The sequence below is a fragment of the Procambarus clarkii genome, chromosome 18, assembly GCF_040958095.1.
Source record: "Procambarus clarkii isolate CNS0578487 chromosome 18, FALCON_Pclarkii_2.0, whole genome shotgun sequence".
NCBI lineage: Eukaryota > Metazoa > Arthropoda > Malacostraca > Decapoda > Cambaridae > Procambarus > Procambarus clarkii.
In genome coordinates, this window is record NC_091167.1 from 32,046,955 (window position 1) to 32,064,957 (window position 18,003).

The 18,003-nt window shown below is 45.4% G+C and overlaps 2 protein-coding genes across 2 annotated transcripts in view; both read right to left on the minus strand.

Annotated features, from left to right (window-relative positions):
• LOC123751234 (mucin-2) overlaps positions 1-18,003 on the minus strand; it is a 149,260-nt gene that overhangs the window by 60,142 nt on the left and 71,115 nt on the right. The window contains exon 3 of the mRNA XM_069326473.1: positions 15,811-15,989. Within this exon, the coding sequence (XP_069182574.1) occupies positions 15,811-15,989 (179 nt within the window). The remainder of the gene's footprint in view (positions 1-15,810; positions 15,990-18,003) is intronic.
• Positions 3,513-13,643, minus strand: LOC138365892 (mucin-2-like). The gene is made up of 4 exons (XM_069326600.1): positions 13,498-13,643; positions 11,018-11,194; positions 4,448-7,494; positions 3,513-4,156 (listed from the first exon to the last, which is right to left on the minus strand). Exons 1-4 carry the CDS (start codon positions 13,641-13,643, stop codon positions 3,513-3,515), a joined length of 4,014 nt encoding a protein of 1,337 aa, XP_069182701.1.

Consider the following 18,003-nt stretch of genomic DNA (forward strand, 5'->3'; position numbering starts at 1 on the left):
ACGAAGACAGCATGAACACACCGAAGGTGAAGGTGCCCTTAGGTATACAAACGCTGTCGGCTTGCAAGGTAGCCTGCCGAGACGAAGATATAGTCGAGAAGGTCAGGTCATTAGCCCCCACAACACGGAAACCTCGCATGATGGAGACCGTAGTCTTGGCAGGAGGAGGAGGAGGAAGAGGGAGGTTCGCGTCGCGCCGGTGTCGGGGTTGGTTTCGTAGCTCCGCCAGTAGTTCAGGACTGAGTCGGGTACCGTAAGGCGGACGTCGACGACGAGGTCCACTTGGGGGTCGGTTTAACCAGGCGTGGAAGGCGTGGTTTTCCAGGTTTTGGGTTGTACTTGGTGGTTGTGATGTGGTTGTACAGTGTGGTCTCGTATCTCTAGGGCCAGAGCAAGGTACTTCTGTGACACACCCTCGATGTTTCGGTTGTATAGCACAACATTCAGAAGATCCTGGGTTCCTGATACAAGGATCTGGTCCCTCTGTGGTAGTGGTAGTACATTGTGGATGATTAGGATTTCTAGCACAGCACTGGAAGGATCCTGGACTTCTGATACAAGGATCCGGTCTTTCTGTGGTAGTTGAAGTAGTTGTAGTACATTGTGGATGATTAGGATTCCTAGCACAGCACTGGAAGGATCCTGGACTTCTGATACAAGGATCCGGTCTTTCTGTGGTAGTTGTAGTACATTGAGGATGATTTGGATTCCTAGAACAGCACTGGAAGGATCCTGGACTTCTGATGCAAGGATCTGGTCTTTCTGTGGTAGTTGAAGTAGTTGTAGTACATTGAGGATGATTAGGATTCCTAGCACAGCACTGGAAGGATCCTGGACTCCTGATGCAAGGATCCGGTCTTTCTGTGGTAGTTGAAGTAGTTGTAGTACATTGTGGATGATTAGGATTTCTGGCACAGCACTGGAAGGATCCTGGACTCCTGATGCATGGATCCGGTCTTTCTGTGGTAGTTGTAGTACATTGAGGATGATTAGGATTTCTAGCACAGCACTGGAAGGATCCTGGACTCCTGATACAAGGATCTGGTCTTTCTGTGGTAGTTGTAGTACATTGAGGATGATTAGGATTTCTAGCACAGCACTGGAAGGATCCTGGACTTCTGATACAAGGATCTGGTCTTTCTGTGGTAGTTGAAGTAGTTGTAGTACATTGAGGATGATTAGGATTTCTAGCACAGCACTGGAAGGATCCTGGACTCCTGATACAAGGATCTGGTCTTTCTGTGGTAGTTGAAGTAGTTGTAGTACATTGAGGATGATTAGGATTCCTAGCACAGCACTGGAAGGATCCTGGACTCCTGATACAAGGATCTGGTCTTTCTGTGGTAGTTGAAGTAGTTGTAGTACATTGAGGATGATTAGGATTTCTAGCACAGCACTGGAAGGATCCTGGACTCCTGATGCAAGGATCCGGTCTTTCTGTGGTAGTTGTAGTACATTGAGGATGATTAGGATTCCTAGCACAGCACTGGAAGGATCCTGGACTCCTGATGCAAGGATCTGGTCTTTCTGTGGTAGTTGAAGTAGTTGTAGTACATTGTGGATGATTTGGATTCCTAGCACAGCACTGGAAGGATCCTGGACTTCTGATGCAAGGATCTGGTCTTTCTGTGGTAGTTGTAGTACATTGAGGATGATTAGGATTCCTAGCACAGCACTGGAAGGATCCTGGACTCCTGATGCATGGATCCGGTCTTTCTGTGGTAGTTGTAGTACATTGAGGATGATTAGGATTCCTAGCACAGCACTGGAAGGATCCTGGACTTCTGATACAAGGATCCGGTCTTTCTGTGGTAGTTGTAGTACATTGTGGATGATTAGGATTCCTAGCACAGCACTGAGATGAACCAGGTGCTATCAGACATGTATTGTCTGGAGGTGGGCGAGTAGTCGTAGTGCTGGTGGTAGTGGTGGTCTCATTTATGTTAACTCTTATTGAGGGATATCCTGGTTCGTCACATATGTCCGTACACTCCCCCTTGCACAACTCTACTTCACAAGACAGATATACATCCATCTTATCTGGGAACTTAAACGCATAGAGCGAGGCAAACGCTATCATGTCGGCTCCTGTCGCTCCTGTGTCAATGGTCCGAATGAAGTAAGTCATCAGCTTTGGCCGAAGGAGACACCCTCGCTCGTCACTCAGCTGAAGTCGCGTGGTCCTCTCATCGTTGACATCTTCAGAATCATAAGCCATACAGTTCTTAACCAGCATGTCAAATTCCGATCCTCCATCCTTAGTGTAAATCACGATTGCAAGTTCTTCGCCAATTTGAACGATACCATCGAGAGTATGGGCAAAGGGTCCCTTCCCAAGTTGAATGTCCATCCAGCACATGATATCGTCGCCTGAGTACCGCACTTCTGTGGCCTGCAGCATGTCGACAGCAAAGGGTCGGAAAGTAATGAGCTTTTCCATCCTAGTCGCCCAGTCGCAGGTGATCTTGCGCGCCGTGTCCCACACTTCCTGCACGAACTCTTCATTCTGGATCATAATCATGTTCTCAAAACTCGTGCTGCCGTTGTCGTCGACGTTGTCGAAGGTCCTGGTGCCACAGCCCGTCATGGGGATCACAAAGGTGTAGGAAGTCTGGCCTGACTTGGCCCGCACGTAACTGTGTGATGGGATACTGTCAAAATTTGCGTCTCTCTCTCTCTCTCTCGTCTGTGCATCATGTCTCATCTCTTGAAGAGTCTGTTTAAGGTATATATATAGCATATATAAAATAAAAAGAAATTATTTGTAAAATAAAGTCAAACTTACCTGTAGCGTGAAACAAAAGTAAGAGAAGGGGGTGTCACCGTATATATATATATATGTCTGTTGTTGTCGGTTTAGGTTCAGTGTGTAGAGATCGTGGGGGCCGAGGTGCTTACCAGCAGTCATACAGATACATTATAGTTACGAAGAAACGCAAAGAAATGTGTTGAAATGCAATATAAATATTATATATATGTATATAAAGAAACCATAAGATAAAACAAAGCAACATAGAGAGGCAAGGAGAGTGTGATAACGCAACTAATCTGTGAGTCAAGAATCAACCAAATTCGCCAAAAAATTTGTTCTCTAGTTTGAGATAATTGATTTACCGCCAGGGCAACACAACTTATATTGTAAACATCAACAAGCAAAGAATAAAAATAAACTAGTGACAAAGAACTTCTAAATCAACTAATCACTACAGTACTTTACACCGATATCTTACAAGGTATATGGACTAGTCAAATTCTGTTATAATATATATATATATATATATATATATATATATATATATATATATATATATATATATATATATATATATATATATATATATATATATATATAATCTGAATCGCAATGCTATACAAGCAAAGAATTTTAATTTAAAAATTTAATTTTAAAGTTAATTACAGCAACATTTGTCACGAGGTCAAATCCTGTACACAAGCACTAATAGGTATCAAAAATTAGTAGTGGAGCCTTAGTATGCGCTTGTGAGGCAGGATTAATCATAGTACCAGATCTTATCTTTGCAAGATCCTCGCTGCCGAACATAGAGCACCAAGGCTGCGGTAGAGGACAACAGGAGAACAAAGACGACGGCTAGCATGGAGGGAGCAAAGATGGTCATGGGGAAGCATACCGTCCCAAAGGGGTCGTGGTAAATAGGGGCAACTGCCGTTTGTGCCGCAGCAGTTGGTAAGTGTGTGTCAGGACTGGCGGGAAGATCACTAGGTGCTACGACAGAGACCGACCGAGAGAGACGTATAGGAACCTTCTCAATGAGTGGCCTCTTACCCGGCTGTGTTCCAGCGGGAGATCGAACAGACTCGGACAATGGAGAGGCTTCTTCAGCCGCTCTGGTGAGCCGAGAGCCGAAGACACGACTTCTGCGCCCATCGCCCCGTTGGAAGTGGAAACTATGGAAGGCATGATAACGAGATTCGCCCTCCCATTCTTTTCCAGATGGCTCAGGTTTAGGCTGTGTTGCCGTTCCATCCAGCTGTTTACCCTGGTTGGGCCTTTTCGATGGAGTAAGCTTGGATTTAAGGACTGGTGGACTAACAGTGGTCCTTGGACGAGACGATCTCTGCTGATCTGGCGCACCGCTAGTGAAGGAGGGTGTGCTAGTGGGGCGGGGAGTAGTGGTGGGGCGGGGAGTAGTTTGTGTAACAGGGAACAATGCAAAGCCTCCTCTAGGCTTGAGGTCAGGTTGGAATGTGGTAAGTCTTACGCTTGATTTAGTGAATGGCTTGAGACTTGGCTGTGGTAAGGGAATAGGACGGGGGCTGCTAGATGCGGGTCTAAATGTACCTGGAGTAGGCCTTAGAGGAGGTATTTTAGGTCTAGAGGCCGGCTTGAATGTTGGCCTAGATGTAGGCTTCAATATTGACCCAGGAGTGACACTACTCTCTGGACTTAAGGTACCACCAGATGACTGCTGAGGACAGCGAGGATCTGGGGAACCTTCGAAGCAAACAGGCGTCGACGGTAAGGTTGGGCGAGGAGAAGTAAGCTTGACACACTTTGGATCAATACTTCCCGGGAAGCAGCGAGGTGAAGGTGTGGATGGTCTGGGACACCGAGGATCAACAGATCCAACGAAACACTGAGGGGGAGAGAGGGTAGTGGGATTGGGACATCTTGGGTCAGTGGAACCTGGGATGCAGGGAGGAGCTGGAGTAGTGGGTTTAAGACAACTTGGGTCAGTGGAATCTGGGAAGCAGCGACGAGGAGCTGAAGTCGTGGGTTTAGGACACCTTGGGTCAGTGGAACCTGGGAAGCAGCGACGAGGAGCTTTAGTAGTGGGTTTAGGACATCTTGGGTCAGTGGAACCTGGGAAGCAGGGAGGGAAAACTGGAGTAATGGATTTAGGACATCTTGGGTCAGAGGAACCTGGGATGCAGGGAGGAGGAGGAGCTCGAGTAATGGGTTTAGGACATCTTGGGTCAGTGGAACCTGGGAAGCAGGGAGGAGGAGCTGGAGTAGTGGGTTTAGGACATCTTGGGTCAGTGGAACCTGGGAAGCAGGGAGGAGGAGCTCGAGTAATGGGTTTAGGACATCTTGGGTCAGTGGAACCTGGGAAGCAGGGAGGAGGAGCTGGAGTAGTGGGTTTAGGACATCTTGGGTCAGTGGAACCTGGGAAGCAGGGAGGAGGAGCTCGAGTAATGGGTTTAGGACATCTTGGGTCAGTGGAACCTGGGAAGCAGGGAGGAGGAGCTGGAGTAGTGGGTTTAGGACATCTTGAGTCAGTGGAACCTGGGAAGCAGGGAGGAGGAGCTCGAGTAATGGGTTTAGGACATCTTGGGTCAGTGGAACCTGGGAAGCAGGGAGGAGCTGGAGTAGTGGGTTTAGGACACCTTGGGTCTTTGGAACCTGGGAAGCAGGGAGGTGGAGCTCGAGTAATGGGTTTAGGACATCTTGGGTCAGTGGAACCTGGGAAGCAGGGAGGAGGAGCTGGAGTAGTGGGTTTAGGACATCTGGGGTCAGTGGAACCTGGGAAGCAGGGAGGAGGAGCTCGAGTAATGGGTTTAGGACATCTTGGGTCAGTGGAACCTGGGAAGCAGGGAGGAGGAGCTGGAGTAGTGGGTTTAGGACATCTTGGGTCAGTGGAACCTGGGAAGCAGGGAGGAGGAGCTCGAGTAATAGGTTTAGGACATCTTGGGTCAGTGGAACCTGGGAAGCAGGGAGGAGGAGCTGGAGTAGTGGGTTTAGGACATCTTGGGTCAGTGGAACCTGGGAAGCAGGGAGGAGGAGCTCGAGTAATGGGTTTAGGACATCTTGGGTCAGTGGAACCTGGGAAGCAGGGAGGAGCTGGAGTAGTGGGTTTAGGACACCTTGGGTCTTTGGAACCTGGGAAGCAGGGAGGTGGAGCTCGAGTAATGGGTTTAGGACATCTTGGGTCAGTGGAACCTGGGAAGCAGGGCGGAGGAGCTGGAGTAGTGGGTTTAGGACATCTGGGGTCAGTGGAACCTGGGAAGCAGGGAGGAGGAGCTCGAGTAATGGGTTTAGGACATCTGGGGTCAGTGGAACCAGGTATGCACCGAGGTGGACTGGAGCTGGTGGTTTGAAGACACTTTGGGTCAGTAGAGCCAGGAATACATTCAAGAGGTGTGGGACTAGATATCTGTGGACATCTTGGGTCAGCGGAGCCTGGAAGGCAGCGAGGGCCAGCTGTGGTTGTAGATTCAGGACAATTTGGATCAGTAGATCCGGGGAAACATTGGGTTGGGACCGGAGTCTTAGTCTGTGGGCAGTGTGGGTCCGGAGACCCTGGGTAACATGGAGGCTGGGCTTGGGTTGTGGGCTGGGAACACTGTGGGTCGGTAGAGCCTGGGAAGCAGCGTGATGGGACCGTGGTAGTGGGTTGAGGACAACGAGGATCTATTAATCCAGGTGTACATTTGAAGGGTGGAACTGTTGGGGGTGGAGCAGGGGTGGTGATGGCTGTTGGTAGTTTGCTAGTTACAAATACCTGTTGAGGAGGTGGACGAGCTACGAGCTCCTTGCCTGTGCTGGGAATGGAAGTTAAAGTGTCTAAGCAGCGAGGATCTTTGCTTTCATTATCGCACACGAATTCTGAAGGGTGACTCTGTGAGGCAAAACGTAATTGGCAGTCAGGATCTGTTGATCCAGGAATACATTCTGAAATTGTGGGGACAGTAGGCGAGGGAATGGTCGGCGCAGCGCACCTCGGGTCTGTGGAACCCGGGTAACACAAGGGTGTTGTGGTTGGTGGAAGAGTGGTAATTGCCTCGCCAAATAATGTACTACCAAAGCGTAAGGGACCCTCTGTGGTCGTGGACCCGCATACGTTATCACAATCTCCTTTGCAAATCTCCACATTACAAGACATATATACATCTATTACGTCAGGAAACTTAAAGGCCTGTATGAAAGCATAGGTGACAATAACTTCCCCTCGGTTGTCCTTCTGGCGGGTGGTGTAGAAGGGGCTGATGAGTTTGTCCTTCAGTACACAACCCTGTTGGTCCGTCAGCTGGATGCGCGGTGTGTTTACGTCGTCATAGTCAGGACCTCCGTACGCGTAGCAGTCCTTAGCGCTCACGTCATACATGCCAGCGTTGTCCCGAGCGTAGACTAGAAGTGAGAGTGTCTCGCCGATCTTAACTATTGAGTCAATGTCGTTGGTGTCGGGCCATCGTCCCTGTTTTAGGTCCATCCAGCACTCGATGGCCTGGTCGCCTTCGAAACGGACCTCTTGGGCATCGAGCATTCCGACAGAGAAAGGATTAAAAGCTACAGTCTTGACGAAGTTGTCCACCCAGTCACACTTAATAGTACGAGCGACGTCCCACACTTCCTGCACGGCAGGATCGTTCTGGATGATGATGGTGTTGGTCATGCGTGTGCTGTACTCGCTGCTCTTGGCTTCAGACCTGCTGAACTCTGAGGTCGACGATCCGCACTCACCACTCGGAATAATCAGAGTGAAACTGGAGCGTCCAGAGTTGGCAGCCACGTACCTGACACGGATCGGTCACGTCATGTCATTGAAAGAGGGATCAGACCCACAGAAAGACAGAGTATGCAAAAAAAGAAGATAATGTATTGAAAGACAGGTGACGAAGAGCTGGAAAGGTAAAACAGAAGAACTTCCAAAATGGGTTACACTCAGGAAAATAATTAAGACAGGTAATAAGAAGGTGTTAATTTTTCTATTTGTTTAACCTGAAAACTATAGTGGCCAAGATATTTCCCGATGGGGCGGGAGTGTATTACACATGCCATACAAAATATGCATCAAATACCCCCACAGACGTCCAGCAGTGGGATATCGACCAAGTAACATTGAGAGACCATTCTCGTCTCGGAAAATCAAATATCACATGAAACTTTTTTTTCACATTGTTCTTTTTCAGAAGATTATAGCATCGCCCAGAATTGTTTTGTTTCCAAAATGTAAGGTTTTATACATACACTTATGTATGTAGGGTTTTAGACATACAGTTATGTATTATTTATAGACAAAAGGATGATTTTTTTTAAAAATCAGTTTAGGTAGGTTTACAAAAGCTTAGGTCTACTTTAGAAATTTTAAATGGTCTAATTTACAGCTTACTGTGGTTCACAGTCTCTCAGGGTTACTTGCTCAACATTTAAGAGAGAGGAAGATGCTGATTAATTTTAGTACCAAACTACAGAAGCACATGTAAATTATTAACTCATGTTCAACTCCACCTTCATGCTCAACAGATCGCCAAAAGTACTCAGTAATATGAATAGTTTAAGTACATCTTAGACTCTTACAATCTAGAAAATTAGACTCTGCCCCCAAAAAAGTAGTATGATAGATTACTGTATTTTTTCAAGAATAGCTTCAGAATACATCCGAATAAAATTCTCATAATAAATTTAATTAAAACTAACCAGATCTGTTGGCATTTAGACGAGAGTCTGATACATGTTCCTCTACATAAGCCAAATAGTTTTGGTTTATGTGTAGGACAACCAAAGCGTGAAGATTAGCAGTGTATTTGCAAACTTTGTTGAGAAAAACACCACGTGGATAAAATGAATTTTAATTAAGGATGATGTTCTTCTCAAAATAGTTATTATTTTATATCAGGCTGGATGTTTGTTCAACCATTTTGTAATATATATATATATATATATATATATATATATATATATATATATATATATATATATATATATATATATATATATATATATATATATATATACAATAATAAAAACAATTATAAAGAGTTTTTATTAATTGCATCTTCATGGGATTAAAGAGAATAAGACATTTATGTGACAGGTCGCCTAGAGTATACATCATAGTAGATGACCTAGCTAAAGAAAATACTGCACAGACCCAAGGGTTGAATGACCCGGCTAGAGATAATGCACCACAGACCCCAAGGGCTGAATGACCTGGCTAGAGATAATGCACCACAGACCCCAAGGGCTGAATGACCTGGCTAGAGATAATGCACCACAGACCCCACGAGTTGAATGACCCGACTAGAGAAAATCCAGCACAGCCTCAAGGGTTGGATGACCCGGCTAAACAGCACAGATCCAAAGGTTGGAGGATCTCGAGAAGAAATAAATGCATTGCCTCTTCATCCCTGCTGGGAACATCGAGCCCATAACACGCTGCAAATGCACGAGTGGTTCAGATTCCAACACTCCCTCGCATTTGCATGTGTGCTGGAGATATGCTGTTGTAGTGATGTATCTGCCACTTAGCCTTGGTGCAAGCGGGCCAGGACCTGATGCGTGTTTATTCTTTTACTTTGAGGTGACTTAGAGTGTTACTTTAAACCCGGCTTGGATGTGTGTGTTGAAGAGTCTCCGTTATGTGCGGGAGAGCTAGTGCGATTGTTATATTGTGTGTGTGTGTGTGTGTGTGTGTGGAATTATGTTCTTGTGTGAATGTATTTCCGTGCATGTTCGTGAGGATGCTAGCAGGATGTAAACTTCTGGATCACCCATGTGAACCTTCAATATACTGGTGAACAGAAGCGACTGTATTGAAATTATCATGTGCATCTACGAATACGCTATTGTATCATGTTTCACATGGGCTTCATATTTTTTTTGAGATATATACAAGAGTTGTTACATTCTTGTACAGCCACTAGTACGCATAGCGTTTCGGGCAGGTCCCTGGAATACGATCCCCTGCCGCAAAGAATCGTTTTTTCATCCAAGTACACATTTTACTGTTGCGTTAAACAGAGGCTACAGTTAAGGAATTGCGCCCAGTAAATCCTCCCCGGCCAGGATACGAACCCATGACATAGCGCTCGCGGAACGCCAGGCGAGTGTCTTACCACTACACCCCGGAGTACACATTATTATTTCTGATCTTCATATGAATCTATGTATAGAGTCTATACTTCTCCACTTCATATTCTAGTTCATTCCATTTATTTATTACCGTGACACTGAAGATGTTCTTACTGGCAACTGTGGCTTATTCAGGTACCTAGTTCTACCTGTCTCTTCAGGTACCTAGTTCTACCTGTCTCTTCAGGTACCTAGTTCTACCTGTCTCTTCAGGTACGTAGTTCTACCTGTCTCTTCAGGTACTTAGTTCTACCTGTCTCTTCAGGTACCTAGTTCTACCTGTCTCTTCAGGTACGTAGTTCTACCTGTCTCTTCAGGTATTTAGTTCTACCTGTCTCTTCAGGTACTTAGTTCTATCTGTGTCTTTCTGTTTGTATTTCACATTTCAAATCATCTGTTCTTGTCTACCCTGTCAATTTTCTTGAGAACTTTGTGGTGTGTTCATGTCTCCGTTGCTTCTTGTGCCTTTCCGAATGTGAGATTTAGTTTCTATTGTTTAGATTTAGTCCTCTCTCCTCTCAGCTCATGCCTGGGGACAAGTTCTGGAGTCTAGCTTTTAGCTTTTGTAACCTGCAATTTGTAAATGACGAGATATATTGACTTCTTACTTTTGCAATATATTCCAAAACTGGTTTGACATACAGAGTCTTGAATGTTTCTTTGTTCCAGTTCCTGAAAGCAGTCCTGATGCTGGCTCAGCCTTGGATATGTAGATGATCTCATCGGTTAATGTGTACTTCAGGTTACAGGCCTTCTGTACCCAGCACCTATCTTGACTACTTTGCACTTAACTGAGTTAAACTTAGGGAGACACATGTTACACGAAACTCTTTCAGTCCCTCGAGTTCCTCCTGTAATCTGTTCCTCCTCCTCCTCCTCCTCTTCCTCCTACATCTATCTGTGTCTACCCTTATGTTTTTTTTTTATATCAGCAAGCATTAATAGGAAGGAGTACATTCTAGACATCGAACCCACACATCTAAAAATAAAGGTCCGTCCGGAACCGTTATCATACGGTTCGGTCCATCCTAAACCATTATCATACGATTCGGTCCGTCCTGAACCATTATCATACGATTCAGTCCGTCCTGAACCCTTCTCATAATATTTCATAATGGTCCAGGTCTTTTATTTTCAGATATGTGGGCTGGGAGTCTAATTTTCAACCACGTTATTGTGACTTACTGTCTGCGATTTTCTTTTGGGTCTTGATTCACGTGAATCAGGAATGGGATATAGGCACCGGTGTACTGACACGGCTTGGGACGTCTTAAAGCTTTTGTCAGTCTCGCCGACTTGTTCACTATCCTCTGGTGGTGATCCAGCGGCAGGAAAAATAGTGTCCATTCTGCTCTATTGTGTCTGATTTTCGTTTATGTGTCATATAGTTATATTTAGAGCACGAGCTAGGAGTTGTTGTCCTAGAACTAATGTTCGCGTTTCGTTACGAAAGTCCTCTTTTTCTGCAGATGTTTTACTAGTCTCATATTTTCTTTACTTTAACTCTGAATGGGATGCATATAATAGATACTTGTCGTTCAGCGCCTCTTTTTATCTTCCTTGTAGTATATTCAGAGTATATTAGTTGTCGTACAGTTTTATGGTAATTCCCTCGTATCCAGTGACTCGTTGTATGTCTTATTGCATGGCCAGCACGTGGCTTCTGTTCTCTGTAAACACGGTGAACAATCTTTGGTTCCATTGGCTTGGCGCTGTGTCCAACTCAAGCCATTTGCTTTCCATCTCTGGGGTGAGGAAATCCTTCAGTTGTTGTGGGAAACTTTCCACGAGTTCTGTCCAATGGTATTACTGAGATTAATAATGAAACTCTCCTAAATTGTCCCTTTACGAACTTTACTTTACCTTTACTGTTGTTTTTCTCCTGATGTGGCTGTGCAGCAATTTAGGCTGAGTCTTTGCCTTGCTTGCGATGTCATTTTCGTATTGTCTTTCTGCCTCTCTTCTCATCCTGACATATTCATTCCTGGCACTCTGGTATCTTTCTCTGCTTTCAAGTGTCCTGTTATTCCTATAGTTTCGCCACGCCGTTTGTGTGTGTGTGTGTGTGTGTGTGTGTGTGTGTGTGTGTGTGTGTGTGTGTGTGTGTGTGTGTGTGTGTGTGTGTGTGTGTGTGTGTATAATTCATCCAATATGGATGAATATATTTGTGTGTGTACGCATAGATACAAATGTTCATATATATGTGTACTTGCTTGTGTCACAGACAAGCACATAAGTGCATTTATGACCTTAGCAGTAGGCTAACGCAACCAAACTCACAGTGCGTCAAAGTGCACTTCTGAGCATCCCTGTCAATGACTGGATATCAAAACCTTCATCCATGTAATAATACGTATCTTACGTATTAATACGCCTTCGACTAGAGCACAATTGCGGAATTGACTCGGAATTGTTAAGCAAGAGAACACCTACAGTATTCCAGTACAACTTTGAGACACAGAAACTCAGTCTAGAGTACACTTGCCAGACTAGGAAAGGTGATAGACTGTGGTATGCTTACAATATACACTTCTCAGGCTCCGTTTCACTCACCAAGGCTCTCTCTCACTCACTCACACACCAAGGCTCTCTCTCTCACTCACACACCAAGGCTCTCACTCACTCACACACCACGATTCTCTCTCACTCACACACCAAGGCTCTCTCTCTCACTCACACACCAAGGCTCTCTCTCACTCACACACCAAGGCTCTCTCACTCACTCACCAAGGCTCTCTCTCTCACTCACACACCAAGGCTCTCTCTCTCTCACTCACACACCAAGGCTCTCTCTCACTCACACACCAAGGCTCTCTCTCACTCACTCACCAAGGCTCTCTCTCTCACTCACACACCAAGGCTCTCTCTCTCTCACTCACACACCAAGGCTCTCTCTCACTCACACACCAAGGCTCTCTCTCACTCACACACCAAGGCTCTCTCTCACTCACACACCAAGGCTCTCTCTCACTCACACACCAAGGCTCTCTCTCACTCACACTCCAAGGCTCTCTCTCACTCACACTCCAAGGCTCTCTCTCACTCACACACCAAGGCACTCTCTCTCACTCACACTCCAAGGCTCTCTCTCACACACCAAGGCTCTCTCACACTCACACACCAAGGCTCTCTCTCACTCACACTCCAAGGCTCTCTCTCACTCACACTCCAAGGCTCTCTCTCACTCACACTTCAAGGCTCTCTCTCACTCAAACTCCAAGGCTCTCTCTCACACACCAAGGCTCTCTCACACTCACACACCAAGGCTCTCTCTCACTCACACTCCAAGGCTCTCTCTCACTCACACTCCAAGGCTCTCTCTCACACACCAAGGCTCTCTCTCACTCACACACCAAGGCTCTCTCTCACTCACACTCCAAGGCTCTCTCTCACTCACACTCCAAGGCTCTCTCTCACTCATACTCCAAGGCTCTCTCTCACTCACACTCCAAGGCTCTCTCTCACTCACACTCCAAGGCTCTCTCTCACACACCAAGGCTCTCTCACACTCACACACCAAGGCTCTCTCACACTCACACACCAAGGATCTCTCTCACTCACACACCAAGGCTCTCTCACACTCACACTCCAAGGATCTCTCTCACTCACACACCATCTGCGAAATTCTGGCATTCCTTATACAAGGCCTCCGATATGCGTCTTACAAAGCTCTAGTACACCTACGACTCTCCATCACACTTATATTAGGCTCCAACACACCTGCAGAGTCCAGCACACCTACAGAGTCTAGCACACCTACAGAGTCTAGCACACCTACAAAGATCCACCACACCTGCAAACTCCAGCACATGAACAAGGCTCCAAATATGCATACGAGATATAGACGCACCTACGAGGCTCCAGCATGCCCTATAAGAGTCTATGGTGATCATCACCCATACAACTTTTTTGAAGAATAAATACAGTGGATATATATAATGCATACATTACAAAAAAAATCATAAGCTTATCCTATACCGGTTAGCTATAAAAGGTAAATTCTCTTTAAAATAATGCAGCTCTATACTACAGCGGACTATAGTGTCTACAGTCATATTGGTTTAGTCAGTGTTGTAAATCAACATGTCTGCTGTATACCATTGTACTAAATAAATTTAAAGTATGAGTATCTTTAAAGCTCTCTTCGGTCTTGTATTGACTTCTGTCTTAATTTTAAACCCCGCGTAGCTCATATGAAGATACTGTTTCTTTAGTCTTGTAAAGATACTGAAAGCGACGTTTCACACTTGAATTGCAGTGCAAGAGACCACTAAACTAGTGCAAAGCGTCAGGATTTATCAGATATCATGTTGTACAGATTTGGGATTTTAACAGACATTTGATTTATTTTTAATTTGTTATAAGCTGTCGTGAGTCTAGTGTCGAGTTAGTCAGCTACTACGAAGCAGTAATTCTAATAGCAGGATTATATTCTAGTTTTAGCCTTCTCGTTAAACATATAATTACATGTTTATATATGAATTACACTAAGTTAAGATTATTCTTAAGATGGAGACCTTCAATGGGGTTATATTAGTTACATTTGTATTAATTCTTAAAATTATATACACAAAATATACATTGGTTAATTGATTAATCTAACATCTACTTGTTTTATATTAAGTATACATGTAAGTTAAGGAGGAGAGGATAGTGAGAGGCACTGGATGTGGTAGACTGTCATGGTGGTGCGTTGGTGTCAGGGCTACTCCCACCTGTGTATACCTGTGTCAGGGCTACTCCCACCTGTGTATACCTGTGTCAGGGCTACTCCCACCTGTGTATACCTGTGTCAGGGCTACTCCCACCTGTGTATACCTGTGTCAGGGCTACTCCCACCTGTGTATACCTGTGTCAGGGCAACTCCCACCTGTGTATACCTGTGTCAGGGCTACTCCCACCTGTATATACCTGTGTCAGGGCTACTCCCACCTGTGTATACCTGTGTCAGGGCTACTCCCACCTGTGTATACCTGTGTCAGGGCTACTCCCACCTGTGTATACCTGTGTCAAGGCTACCATATTTGTGTACTTGTGTCAGGGCTACCATCTGTGTGTACGAGTGTCAAGGCTACCACCAGTGTTTACAAGTGTCAGGGCTACCACCCGTGTTTACTAGTATCAGGGCTACCACCCGTGTGTACAAGTGTCAAGGCTACCACCCGTTCGAACCAGTGTCAGGGCTCCCAACCCGTGTTTACAAGTGTCAGGGCTACCACCCGTGTGTACCAGTGTCAGGGGTACCATCAGTGCCTCCGGAAGAAGGTTCACAAATATAGACAGAGGACAGGAAGGTTCAAGAGTGAACTTTATAATATAACATCTAAAACAACACAACTACATGAAAGTATGAGAGAATCAACATATGTAGATTTACTTTAAAAGATTTGTTTAGACTAATATATATATATGACATTACAATTTTATAAATAAATAATATTTTATCGTGGTATCAACTATTAAACATTCTACATTTAATATGTTCTATGTCATTAAAACTAATTTTTAAATCTAAATCTAAAATGTTTTTATATTGTTATTTTGACAACTTTTTACCAACAGTTAAATAGTTGTTATGAAACATGATAATTAACATTTAACATCAGAACACCATAAAGGTGTTATTGAAGCCGCAAGATAATGTTAAAACACTTTTTTGACAGATTGCTGGAATATGGAGGGAGGGAGGGAGGAGGTGGTACATGGAGGGGTATAGAGGGAGGGAATGAGTGGAGGGAAGGCCTGAGACTATACATGGAAGGAGGGGAGGCCTGAGACTATACATGGAGGGAGGGGAGGCCTGAGAGTATACATGGAGGGAGGGGAGGCCTGAGAGTATACATGGAGGGAGGGGAGGCCTGAGAGTATACATGAAGGGAGAGGGAGGCCGGAAAGTATACATGGAGGAAGGGAGATGCCTGAGAGAGTATACATGGAGGGAGGGAGCGGGGCGGGCAGGGCAGGAGACGGGTACTTACCGACAAGCAGGATTCGAGAAGTGACCTTTGCTGAAGATGACACCGTCGAAGGGAAGCGAGAACTCCACGTTCACCGTCATGCCCGACTTCTCGCACTGGACGTCGAGGTTAGTAATCTGGGGCATGTTGGGCATGGCGGGCACCAGCTCGTTGCCCAGGTCCAGCTGTCCCGCAGCCAGCTGGGGGAGAGAGAGAGGAAAAACCACGATACAGTGAACCGCTGTTGGATATTTAGGTTATACGGATCTAGATCTCGGGCATAAGGTCGGTCTCTATATAAGATGCGCGACTCCCTCTGTGCCCTTAAGTGATTCAAAAGCATTTGTCTAAGTTATTTTAATATGCTGAACTGGAAGTTTGCCGCACAATATGCTGATAAAAATATCAACAATTTCTGTTTTCAATATACCCGGCAAGACAAGTTCATATATCAAGTGAGATTTATATAGAGTCAAGAACTGACCCATCTCATACCTGGCCGCTGGTCGGGTGAACAGCGTTCTAGGCTCGTGGACCTAGGGACCGGGGTTCGATCCCCACACCCGGCGGAGACAGATGGGCAGAGTTTCCTTAACCCTGATGCTCCTGTTACCTAGTAGTAAATAGGTACCTGGGAGTTAGACAGCTGCTACGGGCTTGTGTGTGTGTGTGTGTGTGTGGAGGGGGGAAAAAATAGTAGTAAGTAACAGTTGAATGATTGACAGTTGAGAGGCGGGTCGAAAGAGCAGAACTCAACTCCCGCAAGCACAAATAGGTAAATACACACACACACACATAGACTCGGGAATCTGTACACCAGTTGACTGACAGTTGAGAGGCGGAACCAAAGAGACAAAGCTCAACCATAGTTATATCATCAAATCACTTCACTTTGAGGGGCCACGTGAGTAACACAAATGCAAACAAGCTAGCCAGCGCACGAACTATACGTCCGTGCGCTGGTTAGCATTGTGAATGTATGGCTACGAGTGTGGTAGAAAAAAATCATCAAAACAAACCATGGGTCACGGGCATGAATGTGAGTATACCGGGCGTAGGGGGTCGGGGAGGGTTATAACCCTGGTCCGCCCCTTTACCGGTCCTGTACAGGTTTGGGGAACCGGGACTTTCCAGGCAAGCATTGCCGGTGTCAGAGCCACAGTCGCGGGCTGGGATCATGATTTACCGGCTAGGGTTGAGTGGGCAGCTGGCCATCTCAACTACCCACTTTTTCTGGTGCCTTGTAGTGCTGAGAATATATGTATATATATATATATATATATATATATATATATATATATATATATATATATATATATATATATATCGACAATCTGTGGTGGTGGCCCGAGAAATGACCACTGGATTTCAACACAAGAAGATACACACAGTGAAAGAGAACTGCATTCCTAACACAACCAGCTCAGAGAATGATCTACAAGTAGAAATAACTGTCAAACTCCGGTGGCACACACACAAATAGGATACCATCAGCGGCATTCCCGACACTGGCTGGCGGCCATCAGGAACAGGATTCAGGATAACCCAAATAAGGACATATTCAGATCGCTGTAAACCACCTACGTGAGACCAATTTCAGGGAATGTCGGCCCTCCCACCTAGAAAAAGTAAAAAGGGGAACTTGAAAAGGCACAGACGCTTGTTACGAAATTCATTTTTGAATTACGTGCAATGGGGTATGAAAAAGACTGAAAAGGCTGGACACATAAAGTACTTCGGACAGTTGACAGGGTGGAAAAAAGGTTCACAATGTTCAGGAAAAAAGTTCACAATGAATTCACATTCAACAAGAGATCATGGATGGAAGCCTTGAGGAACAGACGAGCCAGAGAGATGTGTGATAGGAAAAAAATATGATCTACCCCAGCAGGTTACAGCAGTAATATTTCGGAAGTAGATATGACAGAAAAAATAGGTCGGGAAGCATTCCAATTGATAACTGGTGACTGGAAAAGCGGATTCCAACAACTGGATCCTAAAGCCACAAATAAGTACATACTCAACACACCAATAAAGACAAACAAAAAAAACAGAGAGAGATAAAGTCTTGGGTCATGGGATTCAAGAAAGACCTAGTCAATTGACCCCGGTCCTGTCTCCCAGGTGGGACTCCGACCCCCGGTCCTGCCCCCCCAGGTGAGTCTCCCACCCCGGTCCTGCCTCCCAGGTGAGTCTCCCACCCCGGTCCTGCCT

What these genes read in the sequence shown, in the direction of transcription:
- LOC138365892 (XM_069326600.1), bottom strand. Translation starts at nt 13,643, where the DNA reads ATGTGCTGGAGTTTGCAGGTGTGGTGGATCTTTGTAGGTGTGCTAGAC. An exon ending in CCAAAAGAAAATCGCAGACA is followed by an intron (nt 7,495 to 11,017) that starts GTAAGTCACAAT and finishes GATCCGTGTCAG; the next exon opens with GTACGTGGCTGCCAACTCTG. An exon ending in AGATCCTCGCTGTCCTCAGC is followed by an intron (nt 4,157 to 4,447) that starts AGTCATCTGGTG and finishes CTCCCCGCCCCA; the next exon opens with CCACTACTCCCCGCCCCACT.